The sequence below is a fragment of the Athene cunicularia genome (genome assembly GCF_003259725.1).
Source record: "Athene cunicularia isolate RWA chromosome 6 unlocalized genomic scaffold, athCun1 chr6_part1, whole genome shotgun sequence".
In the NCBI taxonomy this organism is placed as follows: domain Eukaryota; kingdom Metazoa; phylum Chordata; class Aves; order Strigiformes; family Strigidae; genus Athene; species Athene cunicularia.
This window is the reverse complement of record NW_020799105.1, coordinates 20,333,774-20,355,135: the sequence shown is the minus strand read 5'-3', so window position 1 is coordinate 20,355,135 and position 21,362 is coordinate 20,333,774. Positions and strand designations below refer to the sequence as shown.

Sequence of the window (21,362 nt, the reverse complement as noted above, 5' to 3'; positions counted from 1 at the left end):
AAAGAAGAATCAGAAGACAGAAGGACCACTTCTACTACCCATGGCTCTGATACACTTTTGGAAAGGATACCTTGAAGCTCTCAGGAACAGTGCTGATGAGAAGTTGTGGTAGGAAAGGGGTAGATTTGGACTTGCCTGTAAATGATAAAGGAAAGCTTTGTAGTTTCTGCTCTCCAGTCAGCTGTGAAGGAAAGAAAGGGGGTTACTTTCCTGTCTGTGCAGCCAGTAATTCTCCTGTCTCTGGACTAAGTGGGAAGACCAAGCTAATTGGGGAATTTACCCTTGCCAAGCTGTAAATGTTAGAAGTGGTTTGGAGTGGGTGGTCAGAGGATAGGGTAGTTGAGGATAGAAAAAGTCTGTCTGGGAATTCCTGGGCTCCTCTGTGATAAACAAGGGAGTATTCAGTAACCTCAGATGCAAGAAGGAAGTCTCTGGAGCATGAATGCAGTTGGTCGTGGGTGGCTGGCCACCGCAGGCTGGAAGACACAAAAGGGAACAGGCCACTGGGAATAGGCTGGGACTGAAAGACCACAGAAAGGAGAGGATACTCCTGCAAAGCCCTGCTGCAGGGGAGCAGCTGCCTGCCTCTTGAGGAGAGTGCCAGGAGAGTTCCAATGGAGAAAAAAAAGAGAAGTTCATGGAATTTGGTAAGCTGTAGCTGAAGCCAGCTCTAGAGATGGCAACAGGTGAAACCAGACACTTCTGGCTTCTGTTGTGGGTATCAAGAGATATAGCATAGATCAGAATATTTTCCAGAAGGGAAAGGCTTTCCTTCCTCCAAGGAATAATGAGTCTTGAACCATTTCCTGAAGCCCCAGCAGCTCTCTGCAACATTAAACCTGAATAATAGCCTGAAATACGCATCCTATTTGGGAATCTGTCCAGGAAAACAAAACAGAGATAACAACTATATGTTTTGAGTCATCTCTACACTTTTGTTTAATTCAGTTTCAAAGGATGTATTTAATATGAATAGAGAGCAGAACAAAAGCAACTACATCAGGCTGATGACAAGCCCTCCTGGGACAGCAGTGCAAATGACCCAATCAAACACAATTTTAAGTGGAATTCTACAGCCAAAGTCTACGGAGAATTCACAGAGCTTCAGATCTGAAGATGGCTTAGGCCACCCAACCATGCATGAAGTCGATACCAAGCAGCAGAGTTTTATGTTCTGGTAACAAAGGCACCAAATGACACTGGATGTGTGTAAATGAGGGCAGGATTTAGTCTACAGAGTTATGGGCAAAGCGTGACTAGAATGGGGCTTTCAAAGAAGAGTCATGAATAGCAGTGGTGAAGTTACATTAAGATCTTTTTCTTGATATAAAGAACTCTCTGATACTTTCATGACACTCATTTGATCCCCGCTGGGGATTCTAACTCTGCAGTGTCTGAGACTTTTTCCACGACTTTGTTTTGCTTCCTTTACAAAAAGAAACAACTGTTGTGAGGATTGCTAAAAATAGCCAACAGTCCCCAAAGCGCTGCTTTATTTATCTTCATGTGATCAGTCAGTTCATATCCAGATCATACCATGTAATAAATAACTCCAAGTCCTAAGATGTTAGTCCTAAAATTATAGAAGTAAGGGAAACTTTTTGTAGGGTGAGTGCAAAAAAATTGCTGCTCAAGAAAGGAGAAAGGGGAAATGGTAAAACCACTTCCATTGACCCAGCTGATCAAATAGTTTAAGGGATCACCTAGACAAATTTCAACCCTGAAACAGAAGTAAAACAGACTATTTTTAAAAATTTTGAGAGAACAGGAAAGTAATACTATGGTCACCTCTCAATTATAAAATGAGACAAAGGAGAATGACATAAATGGCTGTGCATTGCACTGCTTATGCTTATGATTTCACAGCCCAATCTGGCCACGTGAAGAATCAAAACTCTCTCAGGCATGTGTGACAATTAAGTTATCGCAAAGGCTTACTACAGAAATTATTTATTATTGTTGTTGTTTTGTTGTTGTTGTTATTATTATTACCATTGCCAATAGCACTGGTAATAATTTGAAGAGCACCTTGAGGTGCCTCTCATGATAGATGAAAGACCAGTTATTCTCAGGCAGCACTGATAAACTTTAAGGTGTCATAATGTGTGAACAAGTTGGTTTCCAGGGATGAAAGCAGAGAGGAGGGATGAAAGCAGGCAGAAGTAGTAGCAGTATGATGACAGAGTTTCTGGTGCTGAGGAAGAGAAAAAAATTGCTTTTAGGGAAGAAAAAATCCATCACCTTTTAGTCGGTTGGGCAGGCACTTTGGGAAGGGAATGGAGAACAGAATCACAGCTGAGGCTGGAAGGTGCCTCTGGAGATTGTCTAGTTCAATCCCTCTGCTCAAAGCAGAGTTACCCAGAGCAGGTTGCTCAAGGCCATGTCCAGCTGGGTTTTGGATATCTCCAAGTGTGGAGACTCCACAGCCTCTTTGAGTAACCCGTTCCAGTATTTGACTACCCTCACCATGAAAAAGTGTTTCCTGATGCCCAGAGGCACCCTCTTGTGTTTCAGTTTGTGCCCACTGCCTCCTGTCTTGCCACTGGGCACCAAACCAAGAGTTTGGCTCTATCTTCTTCACACCCTCCAATCAGAGATCCCTTTTGCAGAGTCAAATGGGAGCTGCAGGAATAAGAAGTGTCAGGGAAGACAGTCTGTGGGAAATGTAGACAAACAGGACACTGACAGAGTGACAGAACAGCACAGAAATACAGGCCCATCCAATATTGTTGACTTGAATACAGCAAGTCACAGCTTTGGATACAAGACTGCACTTGTCAGGGAAAGCACACGTGTACACCAGTGAAGTACAAGTCATAATAACAATGAACAGGGAGCATTTCCTAGAAAGATCAGATTTTTTCACAGAAAAAACACACCATGAAGCAGTTATGTTATATGGGAACTATGGGTTGGGGAGCTTCCCAGAAAGCCAGCTGCCCCTGTTCCTAATTATTTATTATTCATCTCTGCTTCAGTCCAAAATGAGGACTGATTTATGGGAAATTACTTACAAAATGAAACATGGAAATACAGGATGGATGATGATTAATGGGAGCTATGATATGTGCCTGCAAGAATGCAAAGGGCATAAACATCCAGGAGGGGAAGGTTGACATAGGGTGACACTAAGGGTTTTCATATGAGAATAAAGACAATATATATCCTGATGGAGATGCCCGTAGCTCATGGAGTGAGCTATGAAGAGAAGGTTAAGAGACATGGTGGAAAACATCTTGCTCACTCCTGCCCTGAAGAGTTCACTACAGGAAAGCCTTCTGTGCTGGATCTTTGTGAAGGCTAAGTTGGATTTATGTACTGCAGCTTTATGCTTCATTTTGCAGGTATGATGGGTACTTAATTCTAACTTTTTTTGTTTCCTTGTTAAGATGCTGATATGAAGCAATGAAGTCCTGGTTTTCAATATGAAGAGCAAAAGGTATTTGAGAAGATATATTTGAATAATGGATTTTAAAAAAATATCATTTGATAAAATAAATGACTTTTGGATGGAAAACCACAAATGCCATCATGCTCAGTATCAGAAGTAAGGCTCTAGCAGCCTCAAGGCACTGTAGTTTTAATGCATTAGTGTTCAAAAATGACAGGGTTATCTTTGGTCCATTGAGAGTTTGCACAAACCACCTAAATAAACATGCCACGCGATTGGACAGTGAAGCAGTAATGATCAAGTTGTCAGGAATGATTTACATATAGTTCATGGTTCCCTGAGGCAAGAGAAGGAACTAGACGACTTCCTGGGGTCCCTGACTCCCTGAAACCATAGACTCTATGGCTTGAAGATGAAAATGACCACTACAGCATAATGACTTTCACTGTCTACTCCCCTGGCAGTGGTAGGTCACCTCCAGCGCTATCCCATCAACACTACATTTTATTCTTCTCAGCTTTAAGTTCTCATGGGCTTGGTTATTTTCAAAGTATACTTTCATTCTATTATGTCTCATGCCTGCAACTAACTACGGAACAAGCAACAAAAATACGATTTTTGCCTCATGACATTTTCATTCCATGCTAACAACAGGACACGCACAAAATCTCTGCCCCTCCAAGAAAACGCTGCTCCTCACCTGGTGGGAGTTGAGATGCTACTAGAGAAGAGATGGCAGGCTGTCTGAGCACATGAAACGGTCTGTAGGAGCCTGTGGCTGTCCTAGATCCACCCACGCCGACTTCAGTGGGGGCTCTGAATTGCAGATTAAGGGCAGTGAATGGCCTAGAGTATTTATCAAGAGTGATGTCAGTTAATTACTACCCCTGGGATTCTGCAATGAGTTGGTGCACTGTGAGTTAATGACTTCCAGGCATGATACTTGGCAATACTACCATTATTATTTTGCAAGGAGACTTCAATGTCTCTTCATGAAGCCAGCCAGCCAGAATGTTGTTGATCTGCTGTTTGCTTGCCTGTCGCACAAGATACTGGTGAAACTCTCACTACCTATTTGCTGACCTTTCCTTCCCTTCATTCTCTCCCTACCAGTATATACAGATATGTCATTATCTCCAAAGGAGACTTCACTCTTCAGCAAACAACATCAAGAAAAAGGCCACATCCTTTTCCAAATTACAATTCAGTCTTCTAAAGATGGATGTTGACAAGACGTTGATGAATTCGGTCACAGCTTTGAGATTTCTCAGAGGGTTTGAGGATTTCCATTGTCAGACATGGCTATTGTGCTACGAAAATGACTCCCAGCTGAAAGAGTGAGAAAACTTTTTAAAGGACAGCTCAACAGTATTAAAAAAAGCTGGATACCCTGGCACCTCGGGGGAGAAACTGCTAACGAAGTTAGTGAGATGGGGTGGGACAACACTTGAGTGTCACAATAATTTCATTGCATAATCTTTGTCCTGCTTACCCCCAGCTCTCACCAAAGACAATGGAAGCATGGGGTTTTCAGTTCCTTGCAGGAGACAATCAGAGTCTTGCATCATCAAGTCCTTTTTATTTTTTCTACAAGATTATAAAAGACAGAAGTGCATTCTTAACTAACATTCAAAGTCTTACGAGAATAGATACCCTCCCTTGGCCATAAAACTTTGGAGTGGACTCAAGATGACCGTGATGAATCTCATGGAGAAGCAAGCCCAAATAAACACAATTTGAATGAATAGAGAATGCAGTCATCCCATCAACAGATGAGCTTGGTTAGTCTTTGTCTCTGCAGCCCCTCTATGGTACTGTGTTACTGCTCAAACCCTGTCAGATACAGCTTGCTAATGAAGCTGCCACCCTGGGCCTTCAAGCCCCTTACCATTTTACAGATGGACTTGGCCTCCTCAGAAAACTTATGGGAGTAGACCTCTTCTGTCTCCAGCACTCTTCTGTCCACTTCTTCCCTCTTCACCTTCTCTTTCCTTCCACGAAATGGAGATTGCCCAGCAATCATTTCATAAATGAGACAGCCTAGCCCCCAGTAGTCAGGGCTGAGTGTGTACCTCTGGTTGTTCAACACTTCTGGAGCTGTGGAGGAGAAAAATGTGTCTTGAGGAAATACTTGGTATTTACATAGGCAAACAAATTTCTTGAAAGTCCATTTTAGTGACTGAATACACACGCACAGAGAATGGTGGGTGGAATATAAAAACACCTCCTGACTTCAGTTGATGCCTCTACAGAAAATGCAGCATGCTACATGCCATGCACACAGTGTCTCCTGACTTCTCTACCAAGTCAGACCAACCGAAAAAACACAAAAAGAAGTCGAAGCTAAGTACTGAGCAGAGGCCTAATCTTAAGAGTCCTTCCAGCTTTCTCCATTGAGGGAAGAAACGGCATACAAATGCACATCCTGTAAACAGCAGTGACATTTCTTCAAAAGCAAATTCTGTCTTTTTGCTCAATTTATAACTTTTTAATTTCCCTCTTTAAAAAACACATCAATTTATTTTGTTTTGCAACCACACAGTGTGCTTTGGGCATACACAGTCACTGTCTTGCAGGCATCCTCACTTCCGTACATGGGTACAAAACTGCATACACACATGTTCCCAAGCACAGAGTCTTAGTGAGCGCACAGAGTTACATGGTGGCAACAAAATTTAGAAATGACAACTGATCTGCTTGCTTTCATTAAAGTCTCCATATGGTGTAACAGTGGCTCATATCAGATAGTTTCTATTTAGTCAAATAAGCACAAGCAATTTTTATTCCAAGAAATATGCCCACCCAGAGAACGCGTGAAAATAATTACAGTGAATTCAGGAAACAGAGCTGTTAAATCAGGGAGTGTGTTTTTTACCAATGCACAAATCTCTACTCGTCTTTTGTGCAGCCTCCCCTGCCCATAGGGAAGACTCAAGATGACCTTGGTCAAGATGACCATAGGTGCAGACTTACCCATTTTATCATAAACATACAAATAAATTTTAACTATTATGTAAAGCAGCAACTAGAAAGAAGCCTTTCTTTTAGCACATAACCCTCCTAAAAATAAACCTACGCTAAAATCACTAGAATCCCAGTTGTCTCCCCTTTTAATTTGCTTTGCTGTTTTAAGATTATATTTTTGATTTCCACTAGCATGAAGTCTTGGTGGGTTGCTACTGGGAACTGGATCCAGCTGAACGTGAATATTTTTTAATTATTTTTCTTAAGCTTACATGGCAGAAAGATCTCCAAAACTCAAGTAATCTCAGCAAATTATAAAAAAGATGAGCTACTGAAGACTTACCCATATATCCTACTGTTCCTACTCTTCCACGGATTGATTCACCCTCAGGGATTTTAACAGCTAGACCCAAATCAGATATTCTAATATGGCCTGGAAGGAAAAAGAAACAAAACAACACAAAGCAGATATGATAGTATGACCCAAATTAGTCCAAAACCACAACTGCTGTCATTACTACAATACACTTGCAATGTACTGTTCAGACATTTTAAGCAAAGAGTGTTCTGAATCACAGTTTCACTGATAAGGAGAAGAGGAATTATTAAGGGCATTACAATGCAGTGAAATTTTATCAGTGAGGCTACAAACTAGCGTGGATTGTGTTAAATATTTTAAAACCCACCAAAAAAAGGCAATGAGAAGCATGCTGTAGGGAAGTATCTTGAACCGATCATAGAGGATGGATGGGCTGATATAATTCTGTAACTCTCTGATGGCTGAAGGGGCTACATCTGGTCTGTAAGCCAGCGTGAGATTTGATTATCGCTGCCTTCGGCAACAAACAGGTACCTGGGTTTGCATAAAATGAGAGTTGGCTCAGCAACGGATGAAGGTGCTTTTGAAAATGGAGTGGGAAGCACAGATTTAGAAATCCCGGCTTCCTCTGTGTGTGTCAGCCTTGCAACAATAAAGATGGAAAAACAATGAAAAAAGGCAAACAGCCCCGGCAAAGCTGTGCTTTCACGAACAGACCCCGTTGAGCAGCACGGCTGCTTCATTCCATCCATGCGATGAGCTCCAGCACTTCACCCACCCCAAGACAGGAGTATTAGTGTATGCTGAGCCTCTTAGTCACTTCAGAGCATTATTTGTCTTTGTGCAATATATAACCTAAAACTAACTTAATCTACTTTACTGTGAAAGCATCTCTGTAAATCTCAGAGACTTACCATAATCATCTAGCAGGATATTTTCCGGCTTCAAATCTCTGAAAATGAAATAGAGCAGTTATTTGTATGAAGCTGGTTTTGATAACATAACCATATGACGGTGTGTGAGTGCATTTATTACCAGTAATAAACCAATTGAGTGTCAACTCAAACAGCAAGAAACTCATGAAACCAATATAACTTTCTACAACTCACTTCACGGATAGACTGAAACCATATGTCTTTTTCTAAACTGGAGTTACGTTTTTTTACTCAGTCAAGCTTTTAGTTCCTAATCCACTCTATACATCTAGTCCAGTAAACCCTGTAAATCAATCCCTATAGTCCTGTGTGTTTTTAAACCTCTGTAACATTTTCTGTTGTCAAATCTTTTGCTAAAAATAAAAGTATTTCAAATTTTAAAATATTTTACTTGCATATAAGAATGGAAGACGGGTTCTGTTGGGCTCAAATTTTCTATGGCTGGCATCTGACTCAGACCAAATATGTGAATGTGTGTACACGAACTTGTGTACATGTGTAATAATTTCAGCAAGTTTGGAAAATGAGGGGCAGAGGGGGGATGCTGTGCCCAGATTAAAATTCTTCTCACAAACATTTGTGAAACTCTAGTGCCTATGTGGTCTGGAGCAACGCCATGAAAATTGGCAAGGTGGTCACTCTGATGTCAAAGATGTGCCTTTTACTGCTCCTGTGAAAAAAAAAAAAAAAATCCCAAATCTGGCCAAGTTATAAACTTTTGAAAAAATAATCTCAGTTTTCACATATTTAGCAGAGTCTTGGCAGGTCATTCTTCGGAAAGGTTTGTCAGCACCAAACCTGCTCCACCAGTTGCTGCTTCTAGAAGCTGCCCAGGCCAGGCAGGCTCATGTCCCCTCGCTTGACCAGGGCTGTTTCCCAAACCGGGGAGCTGAGCACACCCTTGCAGCCGTGGTGGGCTCCTTCCCATCCCTCCTGAGCAGGGACGGGACTGGAGTGTCAGAGGGAAGATGGGGACGTGCTGGGCAGGGAGCATCCCAGAAGGGCCGGGTGATGGGAGCAGGCTGTGCTGGCTCAGGAGCCCGAACCAGGCACCAGCACAGCCAGGTGAGGCAGGGAGAAATGCGCTGCTGCAATTCTGACTTCTATCTGATCGATTTGTACGGAAACACAGTGTTTAGCCTGGTGCAAATCCAAGAAGTGTTTGGCCTCGTCTTTTTTGAAGGCCTCCTTGCATTTGTGAACCAGCTTGATTCTGTTATCTTCCCAGCAAGACACGTTTCTTTTCAAAGAGCGGGGAGCGGGGGGTGTACAGGAGAAACCCTCGTGCCAGGAGATCAGTGCATTGCACAGAGTCTGTGCAGGAGCCTGCCCTGTGTTTCAAGCTGTACCACTGCGGTGTCATGAATTTTCCTTGAACAGACAGGGGTGTTTTATAGTTTTGACAATGCTGAGATTAAAATTTCAAAACCGGTTTCATTTTTATTTATTATTTCAAGCAAGAACATAGAGTGCTGTGAACAATCTCCTTTTCTTGCTTGCTTCAGACCCTCCTGACCTCTCAAGATAAACTTCACCAGGTGCCCAATGGTACCAAGCCTACTTTTCAAATAAACAGTACTGAAATATGTGAAGGGCAGCTGAATGCAGAGGAGATGTGATTTTGTTTAGCATACCACTGTGGGATGTCCCTGCCTACTAGCAGAAGGTTTCCAATGCTGGAGCAACATGGTTCGAGGGCACTTCCTACTTATTTTAAAAAAATTATTCTGAATCCCGTAAGAACTATTTTCTTGAAGAACTAAGACTTCATTATGACTTCATCTTCTGCTCCAAGCAGTTACTAGTCCCACTCAAAGCTGTAACTGTGGCCAAATGACAAGAATCCTGCATACAAGCTGGGAGATGTTGTCTTTGAACAACTAAATGAGAGACTTCACGAGGACTCTGAGAACAGCAGTTCGGTCCTTACAGTCCTCTGTGATTTAGGGCAATTAGAGCAGGCTTTCCTCCCCCCTGAGACATCAGTTGTCATTTCTGTTTTCAGATTTCTGGTTCCTCAGGATCAAGGCTGGCTTCCTTTGCATGGTCAACACTTCCAATTGCCAAGCAGGAACGCGATTCTTGTACTGAAATGTCTAGGAGAAATAAAACTCCCCAGTGGACACAGTTACATGTAAGGCTACTTCCCAATGGTACAGTTTCCACTGTGTAAACAAGCCTTGCCTAAATATTCTGAAACATAAACTGCTGGCACTGCGCCCATGCTAGAAAGGCGATGGTACATTGTTTGGCTGTACAGAGCAGCATAAACAACTCAATTAATCATAGTGGACAAGGCTTTACTGTATATTTGTGTAATGCCTAGGACAATGTGATCTTGGTGCTGACTGGGGCTTCCAGGCACGGCTATAGTACATGTATAAATAATTTATATATTTATCTATCTATAGAAAATAAAAATTATAGATATACATATATATAAAAAAAAATCTGAGTAGAACCAGCAGCTTTTTATGTTTGCTTTCCATGAGCAATAGACCCGTTGACCTTTACTAACATGATGCAGTTGAGAAATGTAACATAAGTGCCAGGTTTGGCAAGGGAATTCTGCATCAGATAAATCTGACTCTGAGCCTGGTTGTTCTCTCGGGTCACGTCCACAGCGTGCGTCACCGGCCCGTGAGACGGGGATGTATTTTCTGATGCTGTGATTTACTCAGAAGCATTTTGTTCACAGAAAATGAAATTAAGTCTGAGGAGTAAGGGTTTTGCGATGAATTATTCACCTTGAGAAAGTGGTAGCATTTAACTGCTGTATTTTATTGACCTATATAGCACATCTCATGGGTCCCCAAACACGCTGTGGTATTACAAATTAGGGGTCTCTGCAGATGCTCCTAAAATACTGCTAGAAAATGTCACCAACAAGGATATAATATCATTCATCACCAAAATGAATGTGCCAGCTGAGGTGTAAACTAGCAGCTTTTTTTAAGAGTAGCATGAAAACACCTGCTTAAGGAAGTAGGATGCCATTTCTCTCAGAGCCACATACTATTTTAGGTGGCCAGATCTTATTTGTTTTATTAGAAAGTGGCATTAGTACGGCATTTTACCAGCCATGTTCTGAATGTACCAGTCATTAGCATCAATAAATTATGCTTGTGATCTAGTATGTTTTAAAGAAACACTAAAATACCTCCTAAAACTGTTTGGAAGGTTGTAGGATGTTTTTTTAAAGAAAAGGGAAGCCAGACAACATCACTGACTATTTGATTTTTCAATTGACATTAAACACTTCATTCCATTTTGTTCCTTGGGAAAAAAAAAATCTCCTTCTTGGGCCAGTGCCAACTAAATCAGCATGTTTTTGGTCTGCCCTCCTTATGCCAGCTAGCAAGATCTGAGTCACCGTGAGGCAACCAAGTGGCAGTTTGCTAGAGATCCAGGAACAATGATACTTTAATTTCTATGTATACAAGCATATGCATAATGCTTATTACACATGGGCATATCAAACTGTTTAAAGTGTGGCTTAGTTTTTAGAAATAACACAATATTGCCTATTAATCATTGTCCTTGGAAGTTCTTTCATCAGTTTGCAGGACCTCTTCTGCTGTGAATGCCAGCAATAGTGATTTCACAAGCTGGGATGATGAAGACAAACATTAAATGCTGTTTGCAACTACATTGGTCGTTGATTAAAAAAAATAAATCCTCATGGAGTCACAAGAACTCTGTCTGCAATCAATCACCCTGCTTATCCAGCAAGTCACTCTATAATGCCCTGGAAAAGCACTTCTATGGAGCTGTAATCCAGAATGGAGAACTGGAAATCTGTCCTTCTCGAAGCTGGCTGCCTGTCACGGTACCAGGCAGCACCCTGCCCGCCGGCTGCACCCACGGCGGGGGGACGTGGCCGGCAGGACCACGGCTGTGAATGTGCCTCCTTCCACGGCTGACACGCTACGGCCACCACCACCCCCCTACCTAGCTAATCAAACGAGTCGTGTCCTAGAGCGTAAGTCCATACCCTGTGTCTCAAACACATTCTTGAGCTAATTGCGCTCCCTCTGGGATAGGAAAGATGGTTTTGTCACATCTGATGTGCTGCAGTCCCTAACGCAATATAATCTAACTAATTAAAATAGAGGCTTGAGTGGAATGATCTCCACTTCATACCAACTCGAAACGAGATTCCTCAATGAAATCCCTTTAAAGAAACTTTCATAATTTTCTTGTATCATGCTGAGGTAGGGTTTGGGGAGCTTTGTGTTGGTTCTGTATAATTTAGACGGGATGTATTTCATGAAGCAACTGCTTCCTTCCATGATTACTGAATCACACTGTATTTGTACGGGGCTCTGTGAAATTTCAGCCAAAGCACTGAGGCGTCTAAGATGTGCAGCACCACAATGAGTAGGGAGGATACAGGCAATTCTTTTCTACCCAGAAAAAATGTCCTAAGACTCTAGAGAGTGCTTACCTGTACACCGTATTTTCTCTATGTAGGTCTTCTAAGCCACAAAGGATCTCTGCTGCATAAAACAAAGCTCTTTCCTCCTCAAAGCCTGGATTTCCCATGTTGTAGATATGAAACTTCAGGTCACCTCCATTCATTATGGTCAGAACTAAACACAGTGCATCCTTTGTTTCATAGGCATAGGCTAAATTGACCTAGAAAAACATTTGTAGCATAGTTGTGACAGTTCAGTTGGCTGCTAAGAAGAAAGTACGAACTTTTTGTTAAAGATTTTCTCTAGGAAAGAAAAAATTTTAAAAGTACAGAAAAATCAGATGATAGGATTTCATAGATTCTTTTGTTGAATCCAGCCTTCCCATCGCCAGAAACCCTCAAGGTTAATGCTCACATAGCTTCACATACTAATTCCAGCCACACTTTTCCACGTAAGAGAAATCTTAATAATAAGGGAAATCTACATCTCCCACTGCACTGTTTTGCTGGATTGCTGTCAAAAAACTATCATGTCAGTAGGTTCCCAGGAAGGCCCAGATAGCCCGGTCCTGTGGTGGTCAAGCAGACCATCACAGAGGCATGAAGGTGAGCACCACCCTGCGAGGCTCTGGTGGGTGCCCCAGGAACACTGAGACAAGCCAGAAGCTACCCATCACACTTAAACATGTGCCATCATCTTTGCTTCTGCCAGAGATAAGTAAACATCTTGCATCTGTTGTATTCACAGTGTTTCCTAAAATAAGTATAAAGAACATGACAGATGCTGAGATAACAATGCTTTTTAAAAAAAAAATCTAAGGTGAATTCTTAAAGAGACACAAGAGCTGGCACAACTCAGGGAAAGCCCTACATCAGGCAGATTGGCTTCACATCACCGGCTAGATGCTTCTACTAGCCAGTCTCTTCTGATCTATTTGGGTTTAATCTCCTTCAGCCTCCTCCAAGCTCCTGTCTCTCAGACATTGGGAATTCAGGTAATCACGCTGGATATAAATAGCTAAGCCTCATGCAGGCCTGATGCAAGTCAAGGCTGGAAAATGCATCATGTTCCCATGGTAGGAACAGGCACCTTGGCTGGTGCATTTCTCACAGACCAGAGACTAAAGTAAGACTCAGCAAAGGTGCATGGAGCAGGATGAAGGTGCAAAGCAAAGGGAACCATCTTCTGGCACCTTTCCTGGAGCAGGAGTTGGAAGAGACATCGGATTCAACAAGAACAGTGCTCAGCAGGTGAGCAGGGAGCTGAGCGCTAGGGAGTTCAATACTCACTACAAACTGACTATTGACTTTTTCTAAAATCTGCTTTTCATTTAGTGCCATGGATTCGCCTTTCCTCTTTTTTATTCTCTTCTTCTCTAATCTCTTGCAGGCGTACATCTTCCCTGTCGCTCGGACTTGGCAAGCGCAGACCTGTGAATTAAAGAGAACAATTGCTGGGTAAATCGAAGCAAACGCTGCGTCTGGGTTGCACTTTACTCCTCACAATCTGATCTGATTTAGTCCTTTTAAGGTTAGAGACGGCAGCGTAGCAAATAAAGCATAGGCGGGGGCAGCTGGGGAACCAACTACTGTTTCCAAACCTGCTGTGTAATACTGGTTTAATTATTTCACTTTCCTCCGCCTGCTTCCTATCCCACCTCCTTTTGTCTGTGAAGATTGTAATCTGCTCAGCTCAAGCCTGTCCGCGCCTCCTCGGACTCTGCTGCCTAGGCAGCAACCCCGAGCCATCAGTAAAATACAAATAAGGGTGTGACCCTAATTCCACTGTGAAAGCAACAGTCGGAATACAAAATAATTCTCAAAAGTGTTCTAAGATTACGGTGTCATGAGAGGTTAAGTAAAACTGTCAGCAATTAATGAAAATCAGCCTCTGTCACATCAGTCTCCTGTAACCTGCAGTGCCTGAGAAGTAAGAAACACTCTTAACAGAAACTTTCAGAATTACTCACCTCCCCAAAGCCGCCTTTCCCTAGTACCCTGTACTGCCGAAACGTGTTTTTCGTTACTGGTTGCCTGGAAGAAAAGGAAATTAAAAAAAAAAAAAAAAAAAAGACACACTACATTTAATGCACTCTCCGTGATTTATTTATTTCAGAGCATACTTTTGAAAAGCAAAATAGATAAATATTATGTAATCACATTATTTCAAGGTAATCATATTATATAATATAATATATAATTATGTAATTACATTACTTCAATACTATGTATGGCTTGAACTTTTCAATTCCAACATATTAAGCTGTAATAAAATACAACACATTAGTGAGTCATCAGGATAATTTCTGCTAGCATCTTAAGACCAAGGAGAGTTCTGAATCTCCATTACATGGCTTTGGCCTTTTTTAAGCAAAGAGGAGGCCTGAGAGCTTCCAACAAGACATTCATTACATATCACACATGATATATAGGAATTGTTAAAGGGTAGTGCTGCGCTAACACTTTATTGCTTTGCTTGGTCGTCAAGATGAGAAAGAGAGATCCAAAATTCAGTCCACCAGAAAATACTTCTGGTATCTTGACCTTAAACAGAACAGCAAACTGATGTGAAACAAGGCAAGAACCAATCCCAGGAACTGGAGATGTGGGTTTAGGTGCCGTTCCCAGGAGGGCAGAGCAAGAAGCTGAGCTCCAAGCCTATGCTGCTCTGCCTGGGGTACCTGCCTCCCGGGAGAGCATCACGGGCAAGGAGGGAGGAGAAGCATCTCTTTCCTTTCAAGGGCCAATTTAAGGGTTAAATAATTTGGTCTTTCTGAGGGCATCGTGCTCCCTAATGATCACTAGACACGATCACTGTATGATCTCACAGGATTCCCACAAAATTCTGCTCCACCAAAATGGCTCCAGCCCTACATCTAACTTATTTTTTGTTGCCGCTGAAGTTTCAGAATGCAACAGAAGAAAAACTCTAGATTCAGAGAGATCAGATTTTGTATCCACCACCCCATCACCGAAGTTTTACACTTATATTAGCAGTGGATATGAATATTCCTACCAGCTTTATTCTCCTCTGGCAGGCAGCCAGCCGGCAGAGGGAGCACAATAACGTGGTTGTTCCCACAACAGTGATGATGAGGTTGATGACAATAAGGAATAAATGTTAAAGTGAATTGTTTCATTTACGTTTATGATAGTTTTTAAAAGTGGGGGAAGAAAAATATGCAGAAAGCCAAAACTAGAACAGGAAAAGCTGCTATTTTCAGGCTTCTGTGAAGGTACTGCAAATGCTATTGGAGTGAAAAGCAACAGTTAGCAGTGATCACTACATGCTCAGCTATGTCCCGGGAATAAATGGACAGTATGACTCCTCCACTGGAGCCAGCAGGCTGTCAAAAGGAGCTGCTGATCACTCTGTGCAACTAACATCTCTTTGCTAATCCTAAAAACGGTTCTCCCCGATCCTTAAGCCGGGAATATCCAATTAGCTTGTCACATTTGGTGGGGGAATGGGAAAAAGAAAATCCTCAAAGCATTTCAGAAAATTCCTTATCCCAAATGGGAAAATAGATAGGAAATAGCCTGGCTAGAGATGAATCATCTGATGTTTTTTTTTTAATTGAAATGGCAGAGTAAATGCTGGATTCAGTAAAGATGGCATGTGGAGCTTGTCTTGGCATGAAATAGCTCTCCCCTCTACCCACCGCTTCCCTTCCCTCTTGTGCAGCCGCTTTGTAGCCTTCCAGGGAGAGGAACTGGCACAGCTCCTTTGATCTCTGAGACTTCACGCTGATACACACCGCTCATGGATCTGGCCCTCACTCATCTGATGTAATTAATTCCACTTGTGGAAACCAGGGCTTCTCTCAACTCAAGGTCACTGTTACCCAGCAGCGTACATCTGCTACAGCCCTCACCAACAAGGAGAAGGCAAAGGCTTCTTTCCTTGCAAATTAGTACCCACTAAGGCTGCCTGGTCATTCAGTGTGCTCAAAAACGTCTAGCCAGTAAACATGGTGTGAGGACCTATATGCCATATTCTTGTATGTTTATAGCGATTTAATTATAGTGACAGCTAGTCCAGGCAAGAAGTCACCATATTCAGAGTGCAGCTAAACAGAAAGACAACTGAAGTTGCTGAATGTACTTTAATTATACCTAATGTGCCTAATGTACCCCATACCATTAAATGGCTGAACAGTTGAGCTTTAGAAGCCAAAACTGTCTCCCTGGTGGTCTGAGGTGGATTTCTGTTTTATTCTTTACTTGCCTAGCGAGCAGCATCTGTTTCGGTCTTGCTTGGGCATGGTGTTTGCAAATGCAAAAGCCAGACTGGATGTGTGTCTTACCTTTAGCATTACAGATGTGCCAGGGTAGGTTATAAAAAAAGTGCAATGTGTCCTTCAACTGTGCCACTGAGCAGCTCGTGGTGACAGGGCCTACAGTGCAATCGGCCACAGACATTTCTCAGATCACAGGAGATTTGGGTTCCTAATTTTTATAGGCTGTGGGGTTTTTTCTTATTCACTTGCTGTGCACAAGCATACTGTGCAAAAAAGGTGCCCAAGCCGGCTGCTGGAGTGTGTCACCTTCTTATGGAGAGAAGGGAGTGGCTGAGGAGTATTTATGGGTGTCAGCACAGCCATGAAGGATGAAGGAGCACTGTCGCTATCCCAAACAGCAATTTTGCTCGTTGGATGGTCACAGCTGGAGACTTAGCTCGTGGTTAAACTGAGTTTAATTCCAGCATAACCATGACTTTTCTATATGGCATCTTCCCGTGGCTAAAGCTTTTACTTCTTCTGTAGCCCTCTAACAATGAACACTTAAAAATAAATGCTAAAATTGGGAAAGCCTTCCTGGAACTCGCTGGGAGAGCTTCCCTGGAGTACAGCGCAGGGAAATGGGGAATGAGCCTTGATGGACCTTCCTGAAGGAGAACAGTGCAAAGAGGGGGAGAACTGCTGCACAGAGGGCCATAAATGGCAAACATTGGGATGAGGCACTGGTAACACTGAAGAAAGGCCAAACTGTCTTTATCTTGAAGGCAAAGGGAGCAAACATACTATCTCAGTTGGCAGATTTTGAGGGTATTCTACAGACTTTGCATGGATAGTGAAAATAAACATTTTGTATTAATTTTTAATTAAAAAAAAAAAAAAGTGACACTTACCTTTCCAACCATTTCCACTGGAGAAACCTGTCGAAGTACATGCTGTTTAGGTATTCTTGGAATGGTTCCCCACTGAGGTGGTCAAGGACAGATCTATCTCAGATGAAAAGGATATATAAGTATTTTATAATCCTGAACTTGGAGCAAAAGAGAAACAAAACAAGAGGAGAAAATCCAGACTTCTTGTACGGTAGAATAATTTTACTTCTACTTTATTTTGTACTTTATGTTACTCAGAGTTTCAATCGAAGAACAGAGTGATATGTCTGATGTATTTCATAACGGGAGACCTTATACAAGCTGAAGAGTAATATGTACTGATTGTGCCTGCTCAAAATTAACAGGGCATCTCTGACTGGTTTCAATGGACTTTTACAAAGGCTTTTAGTCACTAGACAGCAAATGTCTTTGCTTCTGTTAGTAAATTAACACAACACCCTCAGAACCGAGCTCCTAAACTTTGGGGGATGTTTACACCTGGATTGAAAATTTCTGTCTAAAGTCCATTTCTGTCTAAGAGGGACCATGAGAAATTTTATTTTGAGCAAAAAAAAAATCAATTTCAAGTCCTGCTATACAGAAGAAGTAGTAACTGTGGTTTAAGTCAGAGGGCTTTTCCTAACAGCTATGTGATTTATAGGGTAAAACAGGGGAAACAAAGTTTGATTTGTTTCTGGATCAGGAGAAGAATTTTGGGGGTCACGCAGTGGATGCAAAGTTTTTTTATAATCAAAGGCATAAAGGAATAAAAAGGCCAGTCTGCAAATGTGAGAAATAAGTATGTTGCTTGTGACAGGCAAGAAAAGATGGGCTGAGCTGAGAGAAGCTGCCCGAGATGGTCACGTTGTTTAACAAGGGAGTGGTTGACCTGCTGGTTTTGGTTCTTGCTTTGCTTACTGGGGCTAGTGCGTCCACCTCTGCTGGCAACATTGGTGGGGGTGAAAAACGCCCACAAGAAATTAGTATTTCTGTCTTGGTGTATACAGACAGTTTTGTGTCTTTATCTAAGGGTATACAGACACACTTCCAGATTTTGCTGGAGGAGGAAATCCTCTCTGAAGGATTACATTACTCTGGTTTGGGAATTGATAATCTATGTCTCACCCTGGGGCAGTTCTAGACCTGAGCAAACAACCACCATGAATAACATGTCCCCTCAGTTTAGTTCCTCCCTGTTCATGAGCTACCATTCATAAGTTTTTTTTTAATTTCTCAGTTGTTTGAAATTTTTTTTTTTCTTTTCAATTCTTGCACCATCAATTTGGAACATGCCGGTAATTGCACATATTCAGAAGTCAATTTGTTGTTGTCTTCATTAGCTTTGATTGGACACAGATCATACTGTTTCCCCTAACCGGATTCAAGCTTACAAAATGAAATAAAACAAAAAGTAAGTCTTAATGAGCTTTAACAAATGGACAAATTCAAAGCCAAAATTATAGGGGAAATTGGAGGGTGGCAGGAGCAGTCAGTCAAAATATTAAATGTCAAAGCAGAAGTTAAGAGTTATACATGCATTTCTCCCACAGATTGATTTTATCCATGAAGACATGTCTGAAACTCATCCCCGTTCCTGCTCCTACAGGATAGCAAGCTTCACATTTGTATGTATGCCTCCCTTTCTTGGTCTGACTGTGAACTCTTCCAAAATTAACATTATTCAGTACATTTAGTAAATACCAACAGCAGGTTTTTAAAACTTCCTTTTGACCCCATTTCAGTCCATGTGAAATGATCAGCATATTTATTAACAAGGTCTCAAACTTGGCTCGTTTATCTGTTTCAGTTGAGATGAAGGAATGGCTGTTGGTGAGTATGAGCCTGAATTAAGTGGTGTCCAACACTAGCCTATTCCATTCAGTTAATTAAAAGCTGCACGTATTCTGAAGAACAATAGCTGCCTTTCAGCAGTTGTTTGCTTTTTAGTTCCCCTCTTTGGCAACAACAAAGTGCATTTTAGAGGGAACTGTCAGCTTTCAAAGCGATTTGAGAACTGGAAACAGGCATCAGGGGGGTTTGTGTCGAGCACAGCTCTGCCTTTGTCATTGGGACTGGCACACACAACTGGTGCGAGTTATACGAGCATCTCTCCATGACACCAGGCCAATGCAAGGGAACTGGTTATGTTATAAGAGAAGGCCAGAAATAACCCGCATCTCCTACCAACGCAAAGAATAACTGAAAACAGAAAAGGTCAATGAAATGAGTCAAAACAATGAATGACAGCAGAGCAAATTTTACAAATCCCCATTACATCATCCAGGGAAAACAAACCGTGCTCAGCCAGAAACCACATGGGCCAGCTTGTGATGATCCCTCCTTTTCATATTTTTATTGGTTTATGATCTACTGGCGTGAACGTACTCGGGTCAGTGTTTGCAAATGCAGATTGCATACCTGGAGCTTTAGAGCATAATAGTACAAATCGCCCCACCGCTACAAAAACTGATAAGCCTTGTCCCAGACAAAGGATGAAATAACACACGTTCATTTGAACACCACAGACAGACAGAAAGAATTAAAAAAGCCCCATTCTCCTGGTGAAGATTTTCTGGAAAAGCCATGCGGAACAAGTTTGCACATTCCTCTGTCTAAATGGACTGTATAGCCACTTAATTTTTATTCACTTTGAAACAGAGATGTTTTCTTTGGATACATTATCATTGTAGCTCTTTTCACACAGCATGAAATCCATGGCTGGTTTACTTGGCTAGAACACTCTGTCAAATACCTGAAACACTAAGTGCCTGTGTGTAGTGTATATAATGGCATGGAAATATTTTTTATATTTTGTTCAGATGAAACGACTTCACCGCTTGTCAGCTATGTCTCTAGGATTATGAACATAAGCCGAAGATACACGCTTCAGGTTCAAACTGAAATGTCTCTCTTTACCTGACACATTCCTTACAGGCTGCTGACTGCAGCCCCGAGATCTTTGGGGATCGAGTTATACTTACTTTGTACAGTGAGAGAATAGCTCTTTGCAGGGGCTGTTTTTGAGTTTCTCCTCTGTCTGTCGGATAAGATCTTGACTGACTTCGGGAACGCAGGCTGGAGACTGGGGAGAGAAGAGAGAGGCACATTATCTCTGTGACGAGGTGCAGATTCTCCTCTCTTAATGTGTAAAAGACACATTCATTATTTATGCCCTGAGCTGCTTCCATTCAATTCCAGTGGTTGTGTAAAAGCAAAGGAGCTTTACGTCAAACAGCAGTAAAATAGGGTACCGTGGTAACTCACTCCACATTCCGCTCTATCCTCACACTGCTTTTCTGCCTCCTCCTGTACCTCCACCTCCTTGCCCAGCCTCATGAATATGCAGGACCCACTCCTTGCCAATTCTTTGAACTGCTCCCTTGCATCCCATGAAAAATGTGCTGGCCTGAACTGCGTACAGGCCATTCTCTTAAACAAAAGAGAATTTGCCCAGTGTTTTCACTTCATTGATGATTCATTGTGCCGTCTGAAAAATCCATCTTTTTAAATTTTTTTTTTTTTTTCACCAGCAAAGGAAAACAAGAGCACAGTATTGGTATTTATTGATTTATATATAAATATTATAAAAGATGCTCACAAAAGTGTCTGGACATCTTAATTCATCATTAGAAGGGCAAAAATAATCGAGCAGTTTAAAAATAATCATTTCAAAAAGGAACTCTGCCAGCCTAGCACATAAACTCTTTTCATCCTCTCCTCCCTTTAGAGAGAATGTACATTCATCCCCTTCAAAACGCCCTTACCAAAGAGAGGTCTTTCGCAGTATGCCTTGATGGTTAACCAGTTTAGGACCTTTGGGACTAATTATCTATAAAGACAGTTTTTAGGCAGTCCACATTCTTACTCATTGACAGTATACTGTAATTATATAAAAAAGTGTATATGCATGTGTGTGTGCACCTATTTATAGTCGTTTCTCCCATTGACATGAAAGCCCCTTTATATAACCAATTGGATTTGGGTATTTTCAATAAATCCAGGCATAGATGACAAAATCCTCTTTCCTTGCAGAAGCCTTAACACTCAGTAAGGTTCCCCAGCCATGACCACGACCACCAGATGTGCTGAGTGGGTGGGTCACAGAGCATCATCACTCATTCCTGGCCAGATGTTCTCATTAACTCACCCTTAGTTGGGGATATCTTGGCAAGCACTGAAATGCATTGCAGGCAGAGTTCAAAAACACTGGGAATGAGGACAGAGGA

At 41.9% G+C, this 21,362-nt stretch overlaps 1 protein-coding gene across 3 annotated transcripts in view; it reads right to left on the bottom strand.

Annotated features, from left to right (window-relative positions):
• GRK5 (G protein-coupled receptor kinase 5) overlaps nt 1-20,456 on the bottom strand; it is a 31,493-nt gene extending 11,037 nt beyond the window's left edge. The window contains exons 1-9 of one of the 3 annotated variants that reach the window (XM_026851115.1): nt 20,401-20,456; nt 20,118-20,218; nt 17,158-17,254; nt 13,997-14,060; nt 13,317-13,457; nt 12,057-12,247; nt 7,589-7,626; nt 6,699-6,788; nt 5,280-5,488 (exon numbers count right to left, since the gene is read on the bottom strand). In XM_026851115.1, coding sequence (XP_026706916.1) covers nt 5,280-5,488; nt 6,699-6,788; nt 7,589-7,626; nt 12,057-12,247; nt 13,317-13,457; nt 13,997-14,060; nt 17,158-17,198 — 774 coding nt within the window. In that variant the 5' untranslated portion in view covers nt 17,199-17,254; nt 20,118-20,218; nt 20,401-20,456. Of the gene's footprint in view, nt 1-5,279; nt 5,489-6,698; nt 6,789-7,588; nt 7,627-12,056; nt 12,248-13,316; nt 13,458-13,996; nt 14,061-17,157; nt 17,255-20,117; nt 20,219-20,387 lie in introns of all 3 variants that reach the window. The other 2 variants (XM_026851116.1, XM_026851114.1) reach the window with 2 other exon arrangements.
• Nucleotides 20,457-21,362: the final 906 nt, after the last annotated feature.